Source organism: Scophthalmus maximus, chromosome 1, assembly GCF_022379125.1.
Source record: "Scophthalmus maximus strain ysfricsl-2021 chromosome 1, ASM2237912v1, whole genome shotgun sequence".
Classification (NCBI taxonomy): domain Eukaryota; kingdom Metazoa; phylum Chordata; class Actinopteri; order Pleuronectiformes; family Scophthalmidae; genus Scophthalmus; species Scophthalmus maximus.
This window is the reverse complement of record NC_061515.1, coordinates 6,058,401-6,073,840: the sequence shown is the minus strand read 5'-3', so window position 1 is coordinate 6,073,840 and position 15,440 is coordinate 6,058,401. Positions and strand designations below refer to the sequence as shown.

The 15,440-nt window shown below is 44.8% G+C and overlaps 1 protein-coding gene across 1 annotated transcript; it reads right to left on the bottom strand.

Annotated features, from left to right (window-relative positions):
* Nucleotides 1–9: 9 nt before the first annotated feature.
* rspo3 (R-spondin 3) lies at nt 10–13,500 on the bottom strand. The gene is made up of 6 exons (XM_035623575.2): nt 12,506–13,500; nt 8,118–8,312; nt 7,492–7,635; nt 7,223–7,369; nt 6,832–7,017; nt 10–1,097 (listed from the first exon to the last, which is right to left on the bottom strand). Exons 1-6 carry the CDS (start codon nt 12,603–12,605, stop codon nt 871–873), a joined length of 999 nt encoding a protein of 332 aa, XP_035479468.1. The 5' UTR covers nt 12,606–13,500; the 3' UTR covers nt 10–870.
* Nucleotides 13,501–15,440: the final 1,940 nt, after the last annotated feature.

The following is a 15,440-nucleotide window of genomic DNA, read 5'->3' as shown; positions in this document are numbered from 1 at the left end:
AGACACAGGTACAAACCCATTATAGTTTTATTTGACATACAGGTGCTGTTGGCTCCTAGTTCGACGAGCTTTACTGAGAGCACAGATTTCATTTACATGAAGAAAAACCAGTGGTAGATTAGATTCATCACTTATCTGGATAAAACTAGCTTTTGTCCCGACACATACAGAACACGTGTTAATAGTTTTCAGTTTTTTTCCCCCACCTCACTCCTTTGATTCACAGCATGCAGGTTCTCCCACATCTGTCGTTCGCAGTGATGGTTACGAAGATGTCACAAGGTGGTAAGAACAAACTGCACTTTTTCTTTTTTCTTTTACAAATTCTGCACCAAATAAAATAAAGAGATCTAAAGAACGGGAGCGACGATAGTTCTACATAATGTTGGAAAAAAATCTACATTCAAAAAACCAAGACGCGCAAATGTTGTACCACGGCCCCATTAAATAACCATATCAACAAGCACATAGTGTAATGTCTGTGTCTCTCTGTACGTCTGTCCGCCAGTCCAATGCACAGCCGCAGACAGTTCTCACTTTGTTCTTCAGTCCCGACAGCAGTCTCAGCAGGGTCTCCCGCACCTTTCAACAGAGACCACCTCTCAGTGGTGGAAGTGAAGGAGAAGAGGCTACAGGGTGGTAAGATATACCTTCTTTTTTTTTTTTTTTTAAAGTCCAGAGTGGCCCGAGCCTTGTGCCTGAAATGTGCCCAAGCCCGTTTTGTGCACAAACAGTATTTTCAAATCATACAGGTAGCAGCAACACCCCTGCACAGAGGGGGCGAGGTGGGCAAACAGTGGGTGAGGGTGGGGAAGTTTTTTGGAGGATGAAGAAGAAGGAGAGGAGAGCAGGAGGAAGGTGGTAAGAGCACTACTGTACGAGGCCTTCTTCGGGGGAGACCGGTGCCGTGTCGTGGCCTCTCCGGTGCCTGTGCTCCGTTTTGTTCCTGTTGTCAGAGTCCTCGCGGTCGACAGGGTGTCGCTCCCTCTCTCTCTCCCTGTCCCTCTTCCTCTCTCGTCGCCCCTCTGGGTTCTCCTTGTCCTTGCGGTTGTTGCGATTTCTCCGCTCTCTTTGCTCGTTGGTCTGCCTCCGTCCTCCTGGAAGTTGAGAAAATGGCATAATTAAGGTTTGTGAAATAGGGGAGGGGGGGACTGAGCTGTTGTTTGTGCTCCATTGTTTTCATTTTAAATATGAAAAGGAGCTCATGTAAATTTAGAAAACATTGCATGAATTTGAATATGTCACAATATTAAGTAATATTGTCAACATAGAGCAGGGAACAGAGCTAGGGAAAATGTACAATAACACTTGATGCTAGACATTAAGAATAGAGCTGCAACAGTTAATCGATTACTAAATTAATCTCCAACTGCTTTGATAATTGATTAATCGGTTTAAGTAGTTTTTATTAAAAAAAGTCAAAATTCGCTGATAGCTTCTTAAATGTGAATATTTTCATCATCTTGTGGTTTGGGGAAACACAATCGACATTTTTCATCATTTTATGGACCAAACAACTAATCGATTAATCCAGAAAATAATCAACAGATTAATCGATTATGAAAATATCGTTAGTTGCAGCCCTAATTACAAACACATCGCAGGTTGCAGTTCTCTGCAGTGACACTGGTTGTTGCAACGCTCCGGGTTCACCACTAGATGTCAGTCTTTCATCACACAGTGAACCATATTGTCAGACTCAGCTGTTGCAGACCTCTCTCCCCTGTGATAAGCAGACCTTTGTCGAAAATAGAAAAGCTTTAAATAAACCCCACAGTTTATCTTGTTCTTGCGACACCATCCCATAAACAAAACCGAGAGTTTTGGAATGCAGAAGTTTTTTTTATTTTTTATCTCTGCTCGAGCCACAGCTATTAATGATAAAAACAAGATCCACCGCCAGGGAGGCTGGAGACAGGACCTGCAAGTGAAAGCAGAGGAGGCCCTTTTCCTGTTGTTGTACTGCTGCTGTTCATTTGTGAGTGGAGCGGAGCAGCGCGGCCTGCTTGGCTGCTTGGCTGGCCGGTCGGGGATTGTGAAACTGCTGAAGTAGGCAGCAGGCACAGACACAGGGTTCTTTCTGTCTGTGTCTCTCCCCTGTTGGCTTCATGTTAGACCCCCCCAATCATCTCCCATCATTTGTTCATGAATCAAGTCTGGGCTCTGATTGACCCAGGGACCAGTGTCTGACCCACACACATTCTGAGCTAGTGATACTGAGTTCTACCTACTCGACTGTATTTCATCTTCTTCTAAGAATAATGAAAGGGCAAGCAGACAGGAGGTGGACATGTTAACGTGTGAGACAGCACGGAGTTCGCGTGGTTTCACTGCAAAATATACCAAAAAGATTGCGATGGCAGCTGGACGCATGGATGGATGAATGGATAGAAGGAGTAATCTGGTGCACTGACTCATTCGGGGTCTGCCCCGCGTCCTCTATAAACACAGGAAGTCCCCTTCGCTCTCATTGTTTTCACTATCCTGACACCATAACTATTTACAAGTTCAGTGGATTAGTCATACTGTAGCCCCCATGCTTTTGTCGAGCCAGAGGAGAAACCTAATCCATGCCAGTGTTGAGATGATTAGGAGAGTGTTTATCAAACCAACCTGCAATTGATTCAAACAGTTTCTGATTGGCTTTTTTTTGTTGAACAGTGAGTTGTTGGCTTTTGAATCAACACATTTGGGAATCTTCCACTTACGCCGCGAATTGGTATTTGTATGCACCGTGAAAAGGCTTCGTTTTGTAGGTAAAAGTTCAAGAGAGGCCTCCAATTGGCTCCCAATAAAAAAAGGGAACTGTACTCTAAACAGAACAGTGAGGACATCATCACTTATTCCTGCTTTGGCTGAGACTTGCACAGTAAAGGAGCACGTCACAAAAATATACTGGATACATTTGTCTTATAGAGTAGGAGTTCCAGCTGGTAGTTCTGCTGTGAGTGTTTTGAGGAATCCGTCTGTCAACACGTTACTGTATCATTTACGTTTATGTCAGGCAGTGGAATCATTTTCTAAATATGCATTTTAGGGCCTTACATTTGTTAAGTTAAGTGTGAGATATTGATGAAATGCAGTTGCACTGTGTTTGTCATTCATTGTAAAGTTGCACAATTGGAATATTTAGACACAGTTTTTCGTGGGAAATCAATGTCATTTTTCCTCATGACGACACAGAATTATTATCAAAGCCAAATAATGTAACATCCCTTAAAGGAATAGTGTGACATTTATTCACTCTCCTCATGTGGGTTACAAATTTAGCTAAAGCCTGGAGGCAATCAACTTATCACAGCATAATGGCTGGAAATAGAGGGCAACAGCTAGCCTGGCTCCGCCTTTAAGCACTTTCTTTTTGTTGTCAAGCAATACCTCATAAAAGTGAGTACAAACATGTAACACAAAGACATGAGTAATGATGTAATGTAAGAGGGCAGTTGTAAATATCTAAGGTCTCTCAAAACCTGTCACTCAGATTATAGATAAGCATTCGTCTTCTTTGCAGTCGCAGACTATACACTACATGCTCCACTTGAGATATTGTTATTTGTACGAAGTCGCTGTAAAAACATGACATTTATGTCAAATTATGAAGAGTCTGCATCCAATCAAAGCACTGACTGTAACTGCTCCCAAGTTATGCAAACAACAAGTGCCACATTCAGTGCACCGATAAGTATTTGTCATCCGTACAAGTTAAGAACATTTCCTATAATCTCTAAAGAGTAGGAGTGTATGCAGAAATCTGTTATCCTATTTCATCCCGTGTTATTCCCCTTAAACCCCTGCCTGCACAGCCACCAGTTTGTAGACCTGCTGCATCGTCTGCGGCTGCAACTTCTAAAAATCTGTCTATTTTCCAAAGGCTTTACTGACTGGGACCCTACACAGCATGTGAGTGGGTGAGACAAAGACGGCAGTAAGAGATGCAACGGCAACCCGGAGAGAGAATAAAACGAAACAAAGAACAAGGTGAGAGGAGGAAAGAGAGAGGCAGATCAAATGACGGAGCAAAGGGGTACTGAGGGTAAGGGGAGGTGTGTGTGTGTGTGTGTGTGTGTGTGTGTGTGTGTGTGTGTGTGCGTGTGCGTGTGCGTGTGCGGTTGGTGGCTCACTGTGTGTTTTATGGTGGCACATCCTCCGTGGCAGGCGTTCTGTCGTCCGGGGAGCTTTTGGCGGGAGCCAGGCTGGGATTAAAGGCTATGGGCTGTCCCACAAGTGGAATGCCTGCCGCATGGTCGCCAGGATGTCATGAGGGGGGTTCTGTGTGTGTGTGTGTGTGTGTGTGTAAAACAATCCCCCCTCACTGACTGGTTGAAACTAGCTTGCTTAACTGTAAGCTGTGTTTCTCTGTGTGTAATAGGTATGTGCAAGTGTGTGTGAGAGAGTGTTAAGGGGGGGGGGGGGGGCTAAAGTTTGCAGAGGGCATATGCAGAGATAGAGAGGTGAACCGCAGGTCGATCGAAGGACAAATTAGCCGGCGTTAACTTGAGAGGCATGGCGGCGGATGAGGATGTGTGTGTAAACATTCACAATCTCTGGCCATTGATAACATGGGAGCACAGACAAGTTTTTCTGACTTTAAGCATCAATACGAGAACATGTTTCACAACTTTTCTGACGTGATACCTGTAATTTAAAAGGGTGTTTGGGGGTTTGATCGGGACCAAGCAGAAGATGTGATTTTGCAGTGGTCAGAACAGGAGCCCGTAAGAGCTGGAGGCTTGAGTCTATACTCTTTATATAAGAGTACGCAATATGGGAAATAGCTGTATTTGCGTTTTTGCTGAAAGCAGGAGAAAGTACGTTTGACAGAAGTAAAGTTCTCTTGCTTGTGACAGTCAAATCTGTGTATCTCTGACTCAAAAGCACATCAGATGGAGAAACTTGATGTGAGAAAAAAAAAAACGTATTGCACAACCTACCATACAAAATAGAATTTGATCTGTAATGCATGAAATATGCACGCAAAATTTGTACTTTTAAACAATTTTTCTAGATCTGCAGAGGGAGGAAGGGAAAAAGTACATTGGAGGTAGTTTGGGTATGGATGAGGACATTTTAAAATATTAAGAGCTGGAAAAGAGTGAATGAGGAGAGGAATGTGCAAAGACTTAATCGTGGTAATGTGGAGGAGTGAAGCGATGTAGAAAGGAGAAGGATCGGAGGAGGAGAGGCAGGTCAGAGGGGGAGAAAAACCAAAAAGGGAGAAAGTGCAAAGGAGGAGGAAAGGAAAAGGAGTAGGAGGATGTATCAGTGTCTGAGGGCTGCTGGAGGATTACCGGGGGGCTCTCCGAGGTCGGACCACTGACCCCCTAGCGGGTGCATAACGTAAACAGCAAGGAGAGGAGTGGACGCACCGAGGCAGATAATTAGCTCTCATTCACCGTGGAAGCTGTTGGAGCCGGAGCAACTAGGTAATCACATGTGGGGGGCGAAGTCAATAGTAGTGTATAAGACTGCACACAATTCTTTCTTTCTTTTTTTCCATATCTCTGTACCCCCCCCCCCCCTCCCCTTTTACCACACTCTGACGCGATCAACGGAGCCCTCGGCTCCACACCAAAGTTTCGGCCTCAGCCAAAATGACTGGGAGCGCCAACAGGGAGCTTATATGGGGTCTGTGTTTTCTTTGGTGTGGTAGGCAGTGTGTGTGTGTGTGTGTGTGTGTGTGTGTGTGTGTGTGTGTGTGTGTGTGTACCACAGGGCACATTTCACAGTCTGCCTTACTAATCAGGTCAACCCATTTGACTCGTTTCACAAATTACCACCAACACCAACAGTCGTGTAGTAATTCCAGTGAGACAAAGTGTGTGTGTGTGTGTGTGTTTGCAAGTGTGAAATTGTGCATTTGTCTGACTTTTGAAATGGAGAGAGTGTTTCTGTATCTGGATTTGTGTGTGCATACGTTGGTTTGCATGTGTGTGTGTGTGTGCGTGCGCGTGCGTACGTGCGTGCGCGCGTGTTTGTCTGTGTGTGTGCGTGTGTGTGTGTGTGTGTGTGTGTGTTGGCAGCTGTGGGGATAAACCAATACTGATCCCCTGGTCGCCGCGTGCCTCCCAGGGGGAGGATGTTGATGTTGAGCTGGCTGTTTCTGCTGCATCACACACACACAGACACACACACAAGCGAGGAAACACACACTGTGTTTGTTCTGTAAGTGTGAGGCCCCAGGGGGCTGGATCTCAGCCTCCTACCCTGTCTGCGATCTGTCATTTAACACTACAGAGCCCAGGCTAAAAAACAACCAGCCGTAGCCGCCAACCATCTCGGCAACCACACACACGCACTACACACAACACAAAGTGATCATAAATGCTCGACGGCACTGGGTTTTATAAAGAGACGTCTGAAAGCAGTTGGCACTCTTTTCATTAGGAATGATCACGCTAGTGCCTGTTTACTAGGAGCAGAGAAAGCGGTTTTACTGTTTAAAAAATCTAAAGAGGTCCCATGGGAAAACACACAACATACCCATTGCAACATCGCACATGTGTGTGTTCGCCCCGCTGTCCTCACTCTGACCACAATGACAATCCTCTGAGTAAACAGTCATAGTCCTGAGCGGAAGAACAACTAGCTCTGATTGTACAAGCTGAAGCGGCAAGGTCTGGAACTCATAGAGAGCAGAATGTGCCATGTGTCACAAATACAAAGTTGGCAGTGAGTATGACGGGTCAGCAGCAGCTAGTGTAAGCAACCGGCAGTGTATAGTATGTCCCCGTTTGGAAAGGACACTTAGATCAGAAGGCCCTTGAATCAGGATCTCACACATACTGAAGTTGGGAGACAAAAGAATTAGTGTAGCAGTGATGTTTTCTTTACCTGGACACTTCCTCCTCTTGACCAGACACTCTCTGATCTCCGAGATCTCAGGGCAGGGTTTACCGAAGGGCGATGGATACTGCAGGACCTGCCGTGTGCGGGTCTCCTGGCCCCGCTTGAAGCCGCAGGTTCTGCCGGGCCGAGAACAGGGGCTCCACTCGCTCCACTCGCCCACTTCGCAGTGCACTGCACGGGGGGGGGGGGTGGAGAACGAGGGATGGAGAACGAGAAGTGAGGGTTGGGAGACATGTTCCCTACAGATTAATACGAGGCTGCGCTCATTTGTTCAAGCTAATTTGCCTTCTGTAGAGCCAAAACCCCTGGGTCCCTATCAACGGGATAGGCTTAAAAAACCCACCCGTTTTTGGGTGGTTTCATTTGCCCAACTGACCTTGTGGCGTGCACTCCATGAGTTTGTCATTGGGCTCGTAGTCCTCTGGACAGACATGGTGGCACCTCCCACTGAGCTGGTACAGGCCCGGCCGGCACTGTGTACATGTGTCACCGCTCACACATGACTCACACTCTGCAGGGCACCCTTAAAAAAATAACAAAACAGCACAGTTATGTATCTGTGACCAGAGTGGTCAAATTTCAACACGGAAACATTTTTCTTGTTGTATCAGTTAAGCGTCATTCGCTTGAACTCTGGGAACTCACTTTGAATGCACTCCCTCTGCGTGTCACTGCGGACCAGCCCCTCGGGGCAGTTCTCCTGGCACTTGCCCAGGTGAAGGTAGAATCCTGCTCGGCAGCGCGTGCAGAAATTCTTGTTGAAGCAGGAGTCGCACTCCAACCTGCACTCTGAAAGAGAAACACAGACCCGCCGACAGGGTTTATTTAAACCCCCACAAGTTATCGTGTGTGTGTCCTGCAAATTAAATATACAGCATGAGCACGTCTAACTGGGAATACAGTCAAGAATATAGGTCACTGCAGGCTTGACTAGCAGGGTGGCTGGTGATGTATGATTTTTATGTAAAGCAACACTTGATTTGATTTAATGTCACCGAAAGGAAAAATACTGCTACATGTTTGTTTTCAGTTATTTATGGACGTACATACAGTATATATACATAATTCATATTTCACACGGAGGTTGGAGCCATTTCTTGATATATACAATTCATGAGTGTCTTCAAGCCAAGCTTATGCTTTTCATGTGTAAGTAAAATGCGCTGCTAACAGGCAACATTTAATTCAAGGCAAGTTTGTGTGTAATAATATGCCAACTAATACAACCCTTACCGGCTCCCGTTTTTATTTAAAAACGGGTACATGCTTACTTGTGCAGGTGTTTCTTTCTGGGGATCGTGTGCCATAAAAGCCCGGGGGACAGGAAGTCATGCACACCCCGATCTGCTTCATCCCAATCCTCTCCAAGTGCATGAAGAAGCGCGGCCTGCAGGACAGGCAGCCATTGTAGTCCGAGCAGGTCAGACAGCCACCCTGCTGGCAGCCTGAGCTCACACCAGAGATCTCTGTTGACAGGAACAGGGGGAATGTGCATATATGAATTTTCACGTGTGGTATGATATGCATGACCTGTTTAGATAATACAAACATTTTCGGGGAGGTAACTACATGTGCAAACCCACAATGGCCCAGTTTAATACCAGCCACTTTGGGAGTGCTTGTTAACACCATGCTGACAATATCAGTCTTCTTTAGAAATTCATCTTTCTGTTGGTGTCAGGGGTGGACTAACCAGCAGTGGAGTCACCTTGTGGCAGCAGGTAAGCAGCAGTTTTTGTTTATTGCTTTTTTATTTGCAAAATTGAACTCTTTTAACATTGAATTTAAGGAAGGAAATACTCATATCCACCGTCCATATTCTCTTTTTCAGTCAAGGTGATCATGAAGATCATGATAAGACACCAAGAGGTAAATATACCTGACTTCATTGGGTTAAATTAATTTTCTCCAGCTCTACATCTCATTCATATTAGCCTTGTATTGTTGCATTGAGCCACTAAACCTGTCATCCTGCTGCATAAAAAACATGCACCCTACATGTACTTGCAGCCACTCCACGCCAAAAGTTCCTCCTATTTTCTTTAATATAGGCTATACACACACACACACACACACCACCATTCCAAAATCTCAAGTGTAATATTCCACAGCAAGCAGTATCCTGAAGGGTTCTTGATTAAGTGTTAAGTGTCTATTATAGGACTAATAACCTACTCTATCAGCGTAGTGACTGATAGCACGGAGCTAATGACAGTGTTTTACAGCATGTGTAAAACTCTGTTTATGAACATAAGTACTTGAGTGTTTTGATGATGGCGATATATTTTTCCGTTGGTTTCTCCCTCACTCTGAAATCATTTGTGAGATGTTTCAGCAGACTTTGTCTTTCAAGGATGAAGGCCACAAAGACACAAGGAGTTATGAGAACATATTGTAGACATTAAAACTATTACAAAGGTTAAAAACTCAGGACTGAAAGTTTTAAGGAACTCACTGCATTAAAGAGGAAAGAAATACATTTAGTATATTTCTCACGCTGTCACTCACATGGACAACTTTTGCATCATATCCTTTATGGTATCGACAAAGACATTAACAGAGAGGGTTGGGTGGTCAGATGTCCATATGTACCGACAACCACATGACCGTATAACTGCTATTACGTAGATCAGGGAGGAAGTCGTTGGTCCTGATGTTACAGTTACAGTTTCACAGGCTTTATCAGGTCACTTGTTTAATGTACTACTCTGTTAGGAAGACCACGCTTCAGTTAAAGCCAGACAATGTCTACTGACATCAAGACATTGTTTGGAAATTCTTTCAGTAGCTACAAATGGCAGACAAGAGCAACCGTAAGGAATTGGTTTTCCTCTCCAGCCTTGGCCACACATGCCAATGGCGTAAGCGGGCCCCCTTTCTCTTTCTCCAAGTTCGGAGCTAAGCTGCCAGTTAATCATAGATCATGGGTACCTTGTTTAAAATACCTCGACAATCTTTACAACTGCTGTCCACTTGCCCACATGTGTTTCTGCCAAGCTGCCCTGATTCACGTAAGTCTTGGAATCTAGGAATTTGGCCTTGCCCTCGCACTTGCACCGACAAAACCTCAGTCGGACAGTGGTATCTCGTATAACGCACCGACAAAGTAGCATATGAATAAACACAATCAAATCCCAGCGCGCGCACACACACACACACACACACACACACACACACACACACAAACATACACACACATGGAGAAAGTGTGCAACGGAAAAAGTGGGCAACTAAACTGAAAAAAATGCCTGAAGCGCGTTAAAAATGCCTCTTTGGGATTCCATCATGTGACGTGTTCGATTTTCCTGCCTTCACAATACTGATATACTGTGTCAAGACTTCAATCAAGAGCGACAATCCATCCATCCTCATCTCACATGAAGATTACCTATCATCTTAAACTTTATAAATTATGTACACGATTGCCGCCATTAGCATCCAGGCCTTCACCGTTGGATGCATCGTCACAGACAGGAAGCTCGGAGCTCGGGTTCTGTCTCTGCATGGTAATTTCGGTCTGTTAACCAAACGGTCATTGACTCCCGACTCACTCTCACCCCCACTTTCCCTCTTGAAGTCTGTACTCATTTACCCCTTCGCCAACTAATCCCTCCATCCTCGCTGACATCTCGGGAAGTGTTAGATATCTGCCTCCTCCTCCCCGGAGGAAGACTGGATTCTTAGAAGCACTTGTCAATTAATGGGCACTGAGTCAGTCTTACATGGCAGATTACTCCTCCCTGCAGGACGTGAACTAAGCCTTCAACTTCCTTACACGGCAATGAATTAGGCTTCACTGCTGCTACTCCACGTGTGTGTAAGGTTATCCTGTACAGAAGCAAATTCATATTGACAAAAAAACTAGACTAAGATTTCACAAAAAGCACAACATCTACGTTGTTTCAGTCTTGGGGCATAATTTAGAATAACAATTGACCATTAACCCCCCTATTGTGTTGAGAGACTCTTTAATATTGTTTAGAAGGAAGTATACATGTTTCAGAGAGCATCTGTCTTCATTGACGCAGATTCTTCTGAACGTTACCGCAGCAAAAACACATTTAGTTTGTAATAATCAAATGATTACATACATGTCCTTCTCTCCTATTAGCAGGATTCTTGCCTGATGTATCAATACGTCAGTTTGCTGCAGTTTAGCTGATGTCTATGAGTTATGTTTCACCCTGCTTAACGGCGGAAAAGATCCACGCTTAGCTCTCAGGGTCTGAACGAAATGCAGCGAACAGTGCTGCCAAGAGCAAAGGTAACCCGCGGACCCCCTTTAAAACTACACAATAAACACACAGTTAACCCCCAGACGCCGCAGCTCTTTGCATTTCAAAATAAAAAAGGGTCTACACTGGTGGTCAGGAAAACTCTGTGATCAGATGTTAAGAGGAAGAATCATGGAGAGAAGTTTCAGCCCCAGGTGGCAGAGATAAAAACATCACTCGGAGGGTCTGTCACTGCAGATCACTGACACTTCTCAGCCACGCTGGCAAGTGACACATGGAATATTCCAGCTATCACTGCTCGTCCCGAATAGACTCAGTCCCAGCGCACATCTGGAGACCCTCTGTGATGAAGTGTACGTATAGGAAGAACAGAAAGAAATATACTTTATTGATACTTATTTTGTGGAAAAAGAGATGGACACTGGACCACGGGGAGTGTTTTCACTGTGGAACAGCTCATTGTGTTCAGGTTGAACCCACTGTCAAATTCAAACACTCACTCGGGTGGCGAAGAGAAGTATAAGAACAATATGGGCATGATTTCTAAAATATGATTATGCAGATGCAGCAGACGAAAACTGGTCCCTCTTATACTCCAAACAAAAAAAATGTCGCAATGTATGTGGAAATGAAGTGAGCATTGGAAACTGCACACCACCAAATATGGGAAGTGAAGCATGTGAGTCTCCATGTGAACACCCGGCCACTGCAGTCCCTCCGCGCCTGAAGTCTGCTGCTCCGGCCGCTAGAGAGCGACGGGAACCTGCAGACCGAGCGCAGGGCGCAGCGGCGCCGCGGCGGCAGCAGCTTCAGGTGTCAGGCGGAACAACCAATTAATCCAATCAAGCTTCGGAGGAAACGCAGTGGGACTAATAGAGGACGAACAACGCACATGGCACATACAGTCACGGGCTGGACTGCGCGCTGGGAATGGACAGAGTGCGTTCAAGAATAATGGCACAATTTTGCAACAGCAATTACGCAACTTAGTAAAAAGGAGAGTGATTAAAACCCATAATGTCTAATCTGCTCGGGAGTGTAAACTGTGTTGGTAATATACATTTAATTATTTTTCTTTTTCAGTCAAGGGGATCAACCGTGAGTCTTAAAATTATTATTATTTTCAGCCCCAATTTGTTTTGTAATATCTACACAGACTCAAATAAATGGAACACATCACTGTCGTATACGACTGTGTAGGAGTCTTTGGTTGGCTCTCTATGTGCCTGTCGCCAATTTACTAATGTCAGATTATTATCTGGCATTAGTGGCTTGACGCATATCTGAATTGAGCAGACTTAAAATGTAGTTTCGTAGTCTATATGCACAATATGAAATAAAAACAAAAAGTGAAAGGGGGTTAGAAGATATAGAGACACGGGACACCTGCAGCATCGTGCCGCACTCCACTTGATCATACTCACGTTTGTGTTGCCGGTGCCTGGAGCTGCTGTGCTGCTGACAACCCGAGTAATCCATGCAGTGCCAGATGATCAAAACAAAGGAGATCAGTTGTAATTGCATAGTAGCCCAGAGGTGAGACTCGTTACGCTAATGTCAATGTTCACCAAAACACCTATTGGATAAGATTCCGTTATTTCTTTTCTCCTTCTCCCCCCGAGACGGTGGCAGAAAGTGCAGGGTTGGTAATTCCTAGAAAGAGCAGGACCCCCAGCTAGGTGGTGTGATGTGGGGATGGTAGCGCACGGTGGCCCAATGATGCCAGGGCCGCTGGAATAGTAACATCTTGCAGAGGGTCTTCATGCGTGCCAAAAAAAAAAGCCGGACCGACTCAGGGATCCTTTATCCGTGTCGTGATGGAGAGCATTCCCTCCAGGGAAATGAAACAAAAAAACAAACAGACACCAAAAGCTCGATTTTCATCCGTCGCGCTCCAGGGAGAACCAAACATCAGTATTGTTCAGGAGAGAAATAAAGAATTATTAATTACAATTGACATTGACTCTTTAAAAGTTTGATACATATATATATATATATATATATATATATATATATATATATGTATATCCTTTTTGTAGAACTCCAAATGATCCCACGCTCGGATGCGCGGCGCGTCCCGGCGTGTGGACACCTTAATGCGTCAGGCGCGCGGAGGGTCTCGGCTTCATCTCAGCATCAGCTGAGGCAAATACCCCCCTCCAAAAAAATAGAAAACAGGAAAAAGAAGAAGAAGAAGCCGCCACGAATAACTTGCAAAATTAATTTCTAATTGAAATGTTTCATATAGTTCTGTTAACTGTCAAAGCAGAGACCTCTCGTCTGGCGCGCGGTAGGCGGCTGGCAACTGAACCAAACGAAACCTCCGCAGTTTCAGCGCTTGTCAGCTCTGCGTGCGGGACGCATTCACCATTCACTCCCCTCCTGTCGGCCCACTGATGACTTCAGCCCTCTGCTGTGTCTCTCTCTCTCTCTCTCTCTCTCTCTCTCCTATGAGCTCTAAAGTTTATTCAGAGGGCAAGCCCCCCGCGTCAGAGAGGGAGAGAGAGAGAGAAAGAGAGGGGTGTGTGTGTGTGTGTATGTGTGTGTGTGTGTGTGGGAGGGGGGGTCCGTGCGTCCATTCTACTTCAAATGCGCACCATAAAAAAGGATGATGTCGACCTCTCAGTGCTAAACTGATCAAGAGTTTTCCATGTTTTAAGAGGTAACTAGCACATAATAAATAACTAACGCACGTTTTTTTCCCCACTAAATAAAGAGCCACGATAACCAATGTTGCACATTCTGTTAAATAAATCTGATTTAGATAAAAAAAGAAAAACTCCCAGTGGCCGCCAGGATTACATCAACGCTGAATGCTGATGCCACTCAAGATGTCATGTTGTCCCATTAGATCATTTCTTCTCTGACTCCTTTCCCCTCAGAAGAAGACAGGTGGTTGTTTTCAGTCAGCCCCTTATTCTGACTGAGATAATACTTTATACCAGGATGTTTTTATCCATACACACAAATATTCATGATTTTAATGTGACTATATTGTACTATTTTTTCAGGATGTATGTAAAATGTCCCTCTAAATTTATGTCAAGAATTTCTTTTCTTTTTTTCAGGGAACGAATACGTTGGTTTGAGGATGTCAGCCTTCAGTAAGTCTGCATATTCATTTTTCAAATATGACATGTGAGATTGAACTGCAAAAACTACACCTGATGCTTCACAGATGCTCAGTAATTGTGTCATGTAGTTTATAGGAGAGATGGTGGGAGAGGGTCTGATTCTTTCCCTTCCCATACAATGATCCTTATTCAACTGTAACTGTCTTTAATGGAGGTGACCGGTGTGGAGACAGAAAAAAATGTCCTCATTGACACGAGCTGAACCAGCAGCTTGTCATCTTATCACCTCTAGAGGGAGTTAGTTCCATAAAAGCTTGAGTCATGAGAGAGAGGCTTGGATAGGAAACTGTAGGACTTGACCTTCTCCCTTTAACCCCAAGGAACGGTCAAGAGAAATATAGCCATAAAAAAAACTTAAAATACAGCATTCAGGATTTTAAAAAAAACAAACCCAAAACAATAATACCTTGTCATTTGTCAGCCCGCAGCCTCAGCCTGCAAGCTGAGGCTGCGAAAATTCTCTCAAATGCGGAGCCTTCATCCCACCAGGTCGAGTGAGTTGTGGCCTCTGGAGATCAGTGCAGAGCGGTGTGAAGCGAGGCGGTGGGTCTCATTTGTCTGACTCCTGTGTTGATGTTTAAAGGGGGGGGGGGGGCTCAGTATATGCACAAGCTCTGTGCTTCTCCTCACAATGACTTCTGGTCTTCCATCAGTCACTGTGCTGGCAAAAGCAACGCATACACAGTGTGGGCTCCTTCCTCATGGGAACACGTCCCTGTTTGTCTTGTACTAACTCGGGACCAAGTAAGTGACACATAACAGAGACTGATGCATTGGTTTAAACCCGTTCACCTTCAATGAGGCCAACTGATGAATCCAAACTTCATGCAGGATGTTTGGTCTTATTTAGAGATTAACAGGTGAACAAAACTGTAATTCCTCTACCAGACTGTGGCCAAGGTGATTTATGTTAAGTGAACATTCATACATTATGTTTACAAAGAAATGGGGAAAAAGGGCAAAGTATTTCAATGAAATGTTATTTAAAAAATTATGAAATTTCCGTCCTCCCTTCACCCCGTCCCAGTAGTTTGGAGTAAGGGATGTAGAAGAATAATGCTTGTCTTTGTGTCCCAGTCTGGACTAACCCTACCATCCCCGGGGGGGTAAGAGCGTGTGTGAGTGTGTGTGTTAGAGTGTATGTGAATGTAGGTGTGTGTGTGTGTGTGTGTGTGTGTGTGTGTGTGTGTGTGTGTGTGTGTGTGTGTGTGGCACTGGGGTGCGG

Excerpts from the sequence above, each read along its gene's own strand:
- rspo3 (XM_035623575.2), bottom strand. The coding sequence starts at position 12,605 with ATGCAATTACAACTGATCTCCTTTGTTTTGATCATCTGGCACTGCATG. Across the intron at positions 7,636-8,117 it reads AGAAAGAAACACCTGCACAA|AGTGCAGGTTGGAGTGCGAC; the intron begins GTAAGCATGTAC and ends TTTCTCTTTCAG. Across the intron at positions 7,370-7,491 it reads GCAGAGGGAGTGCATTCAAA|GGTGCCCTGCAGAGTGTGAG; the intron begins GTGAGTTCCCAG and ends TATTTTTTTAAG.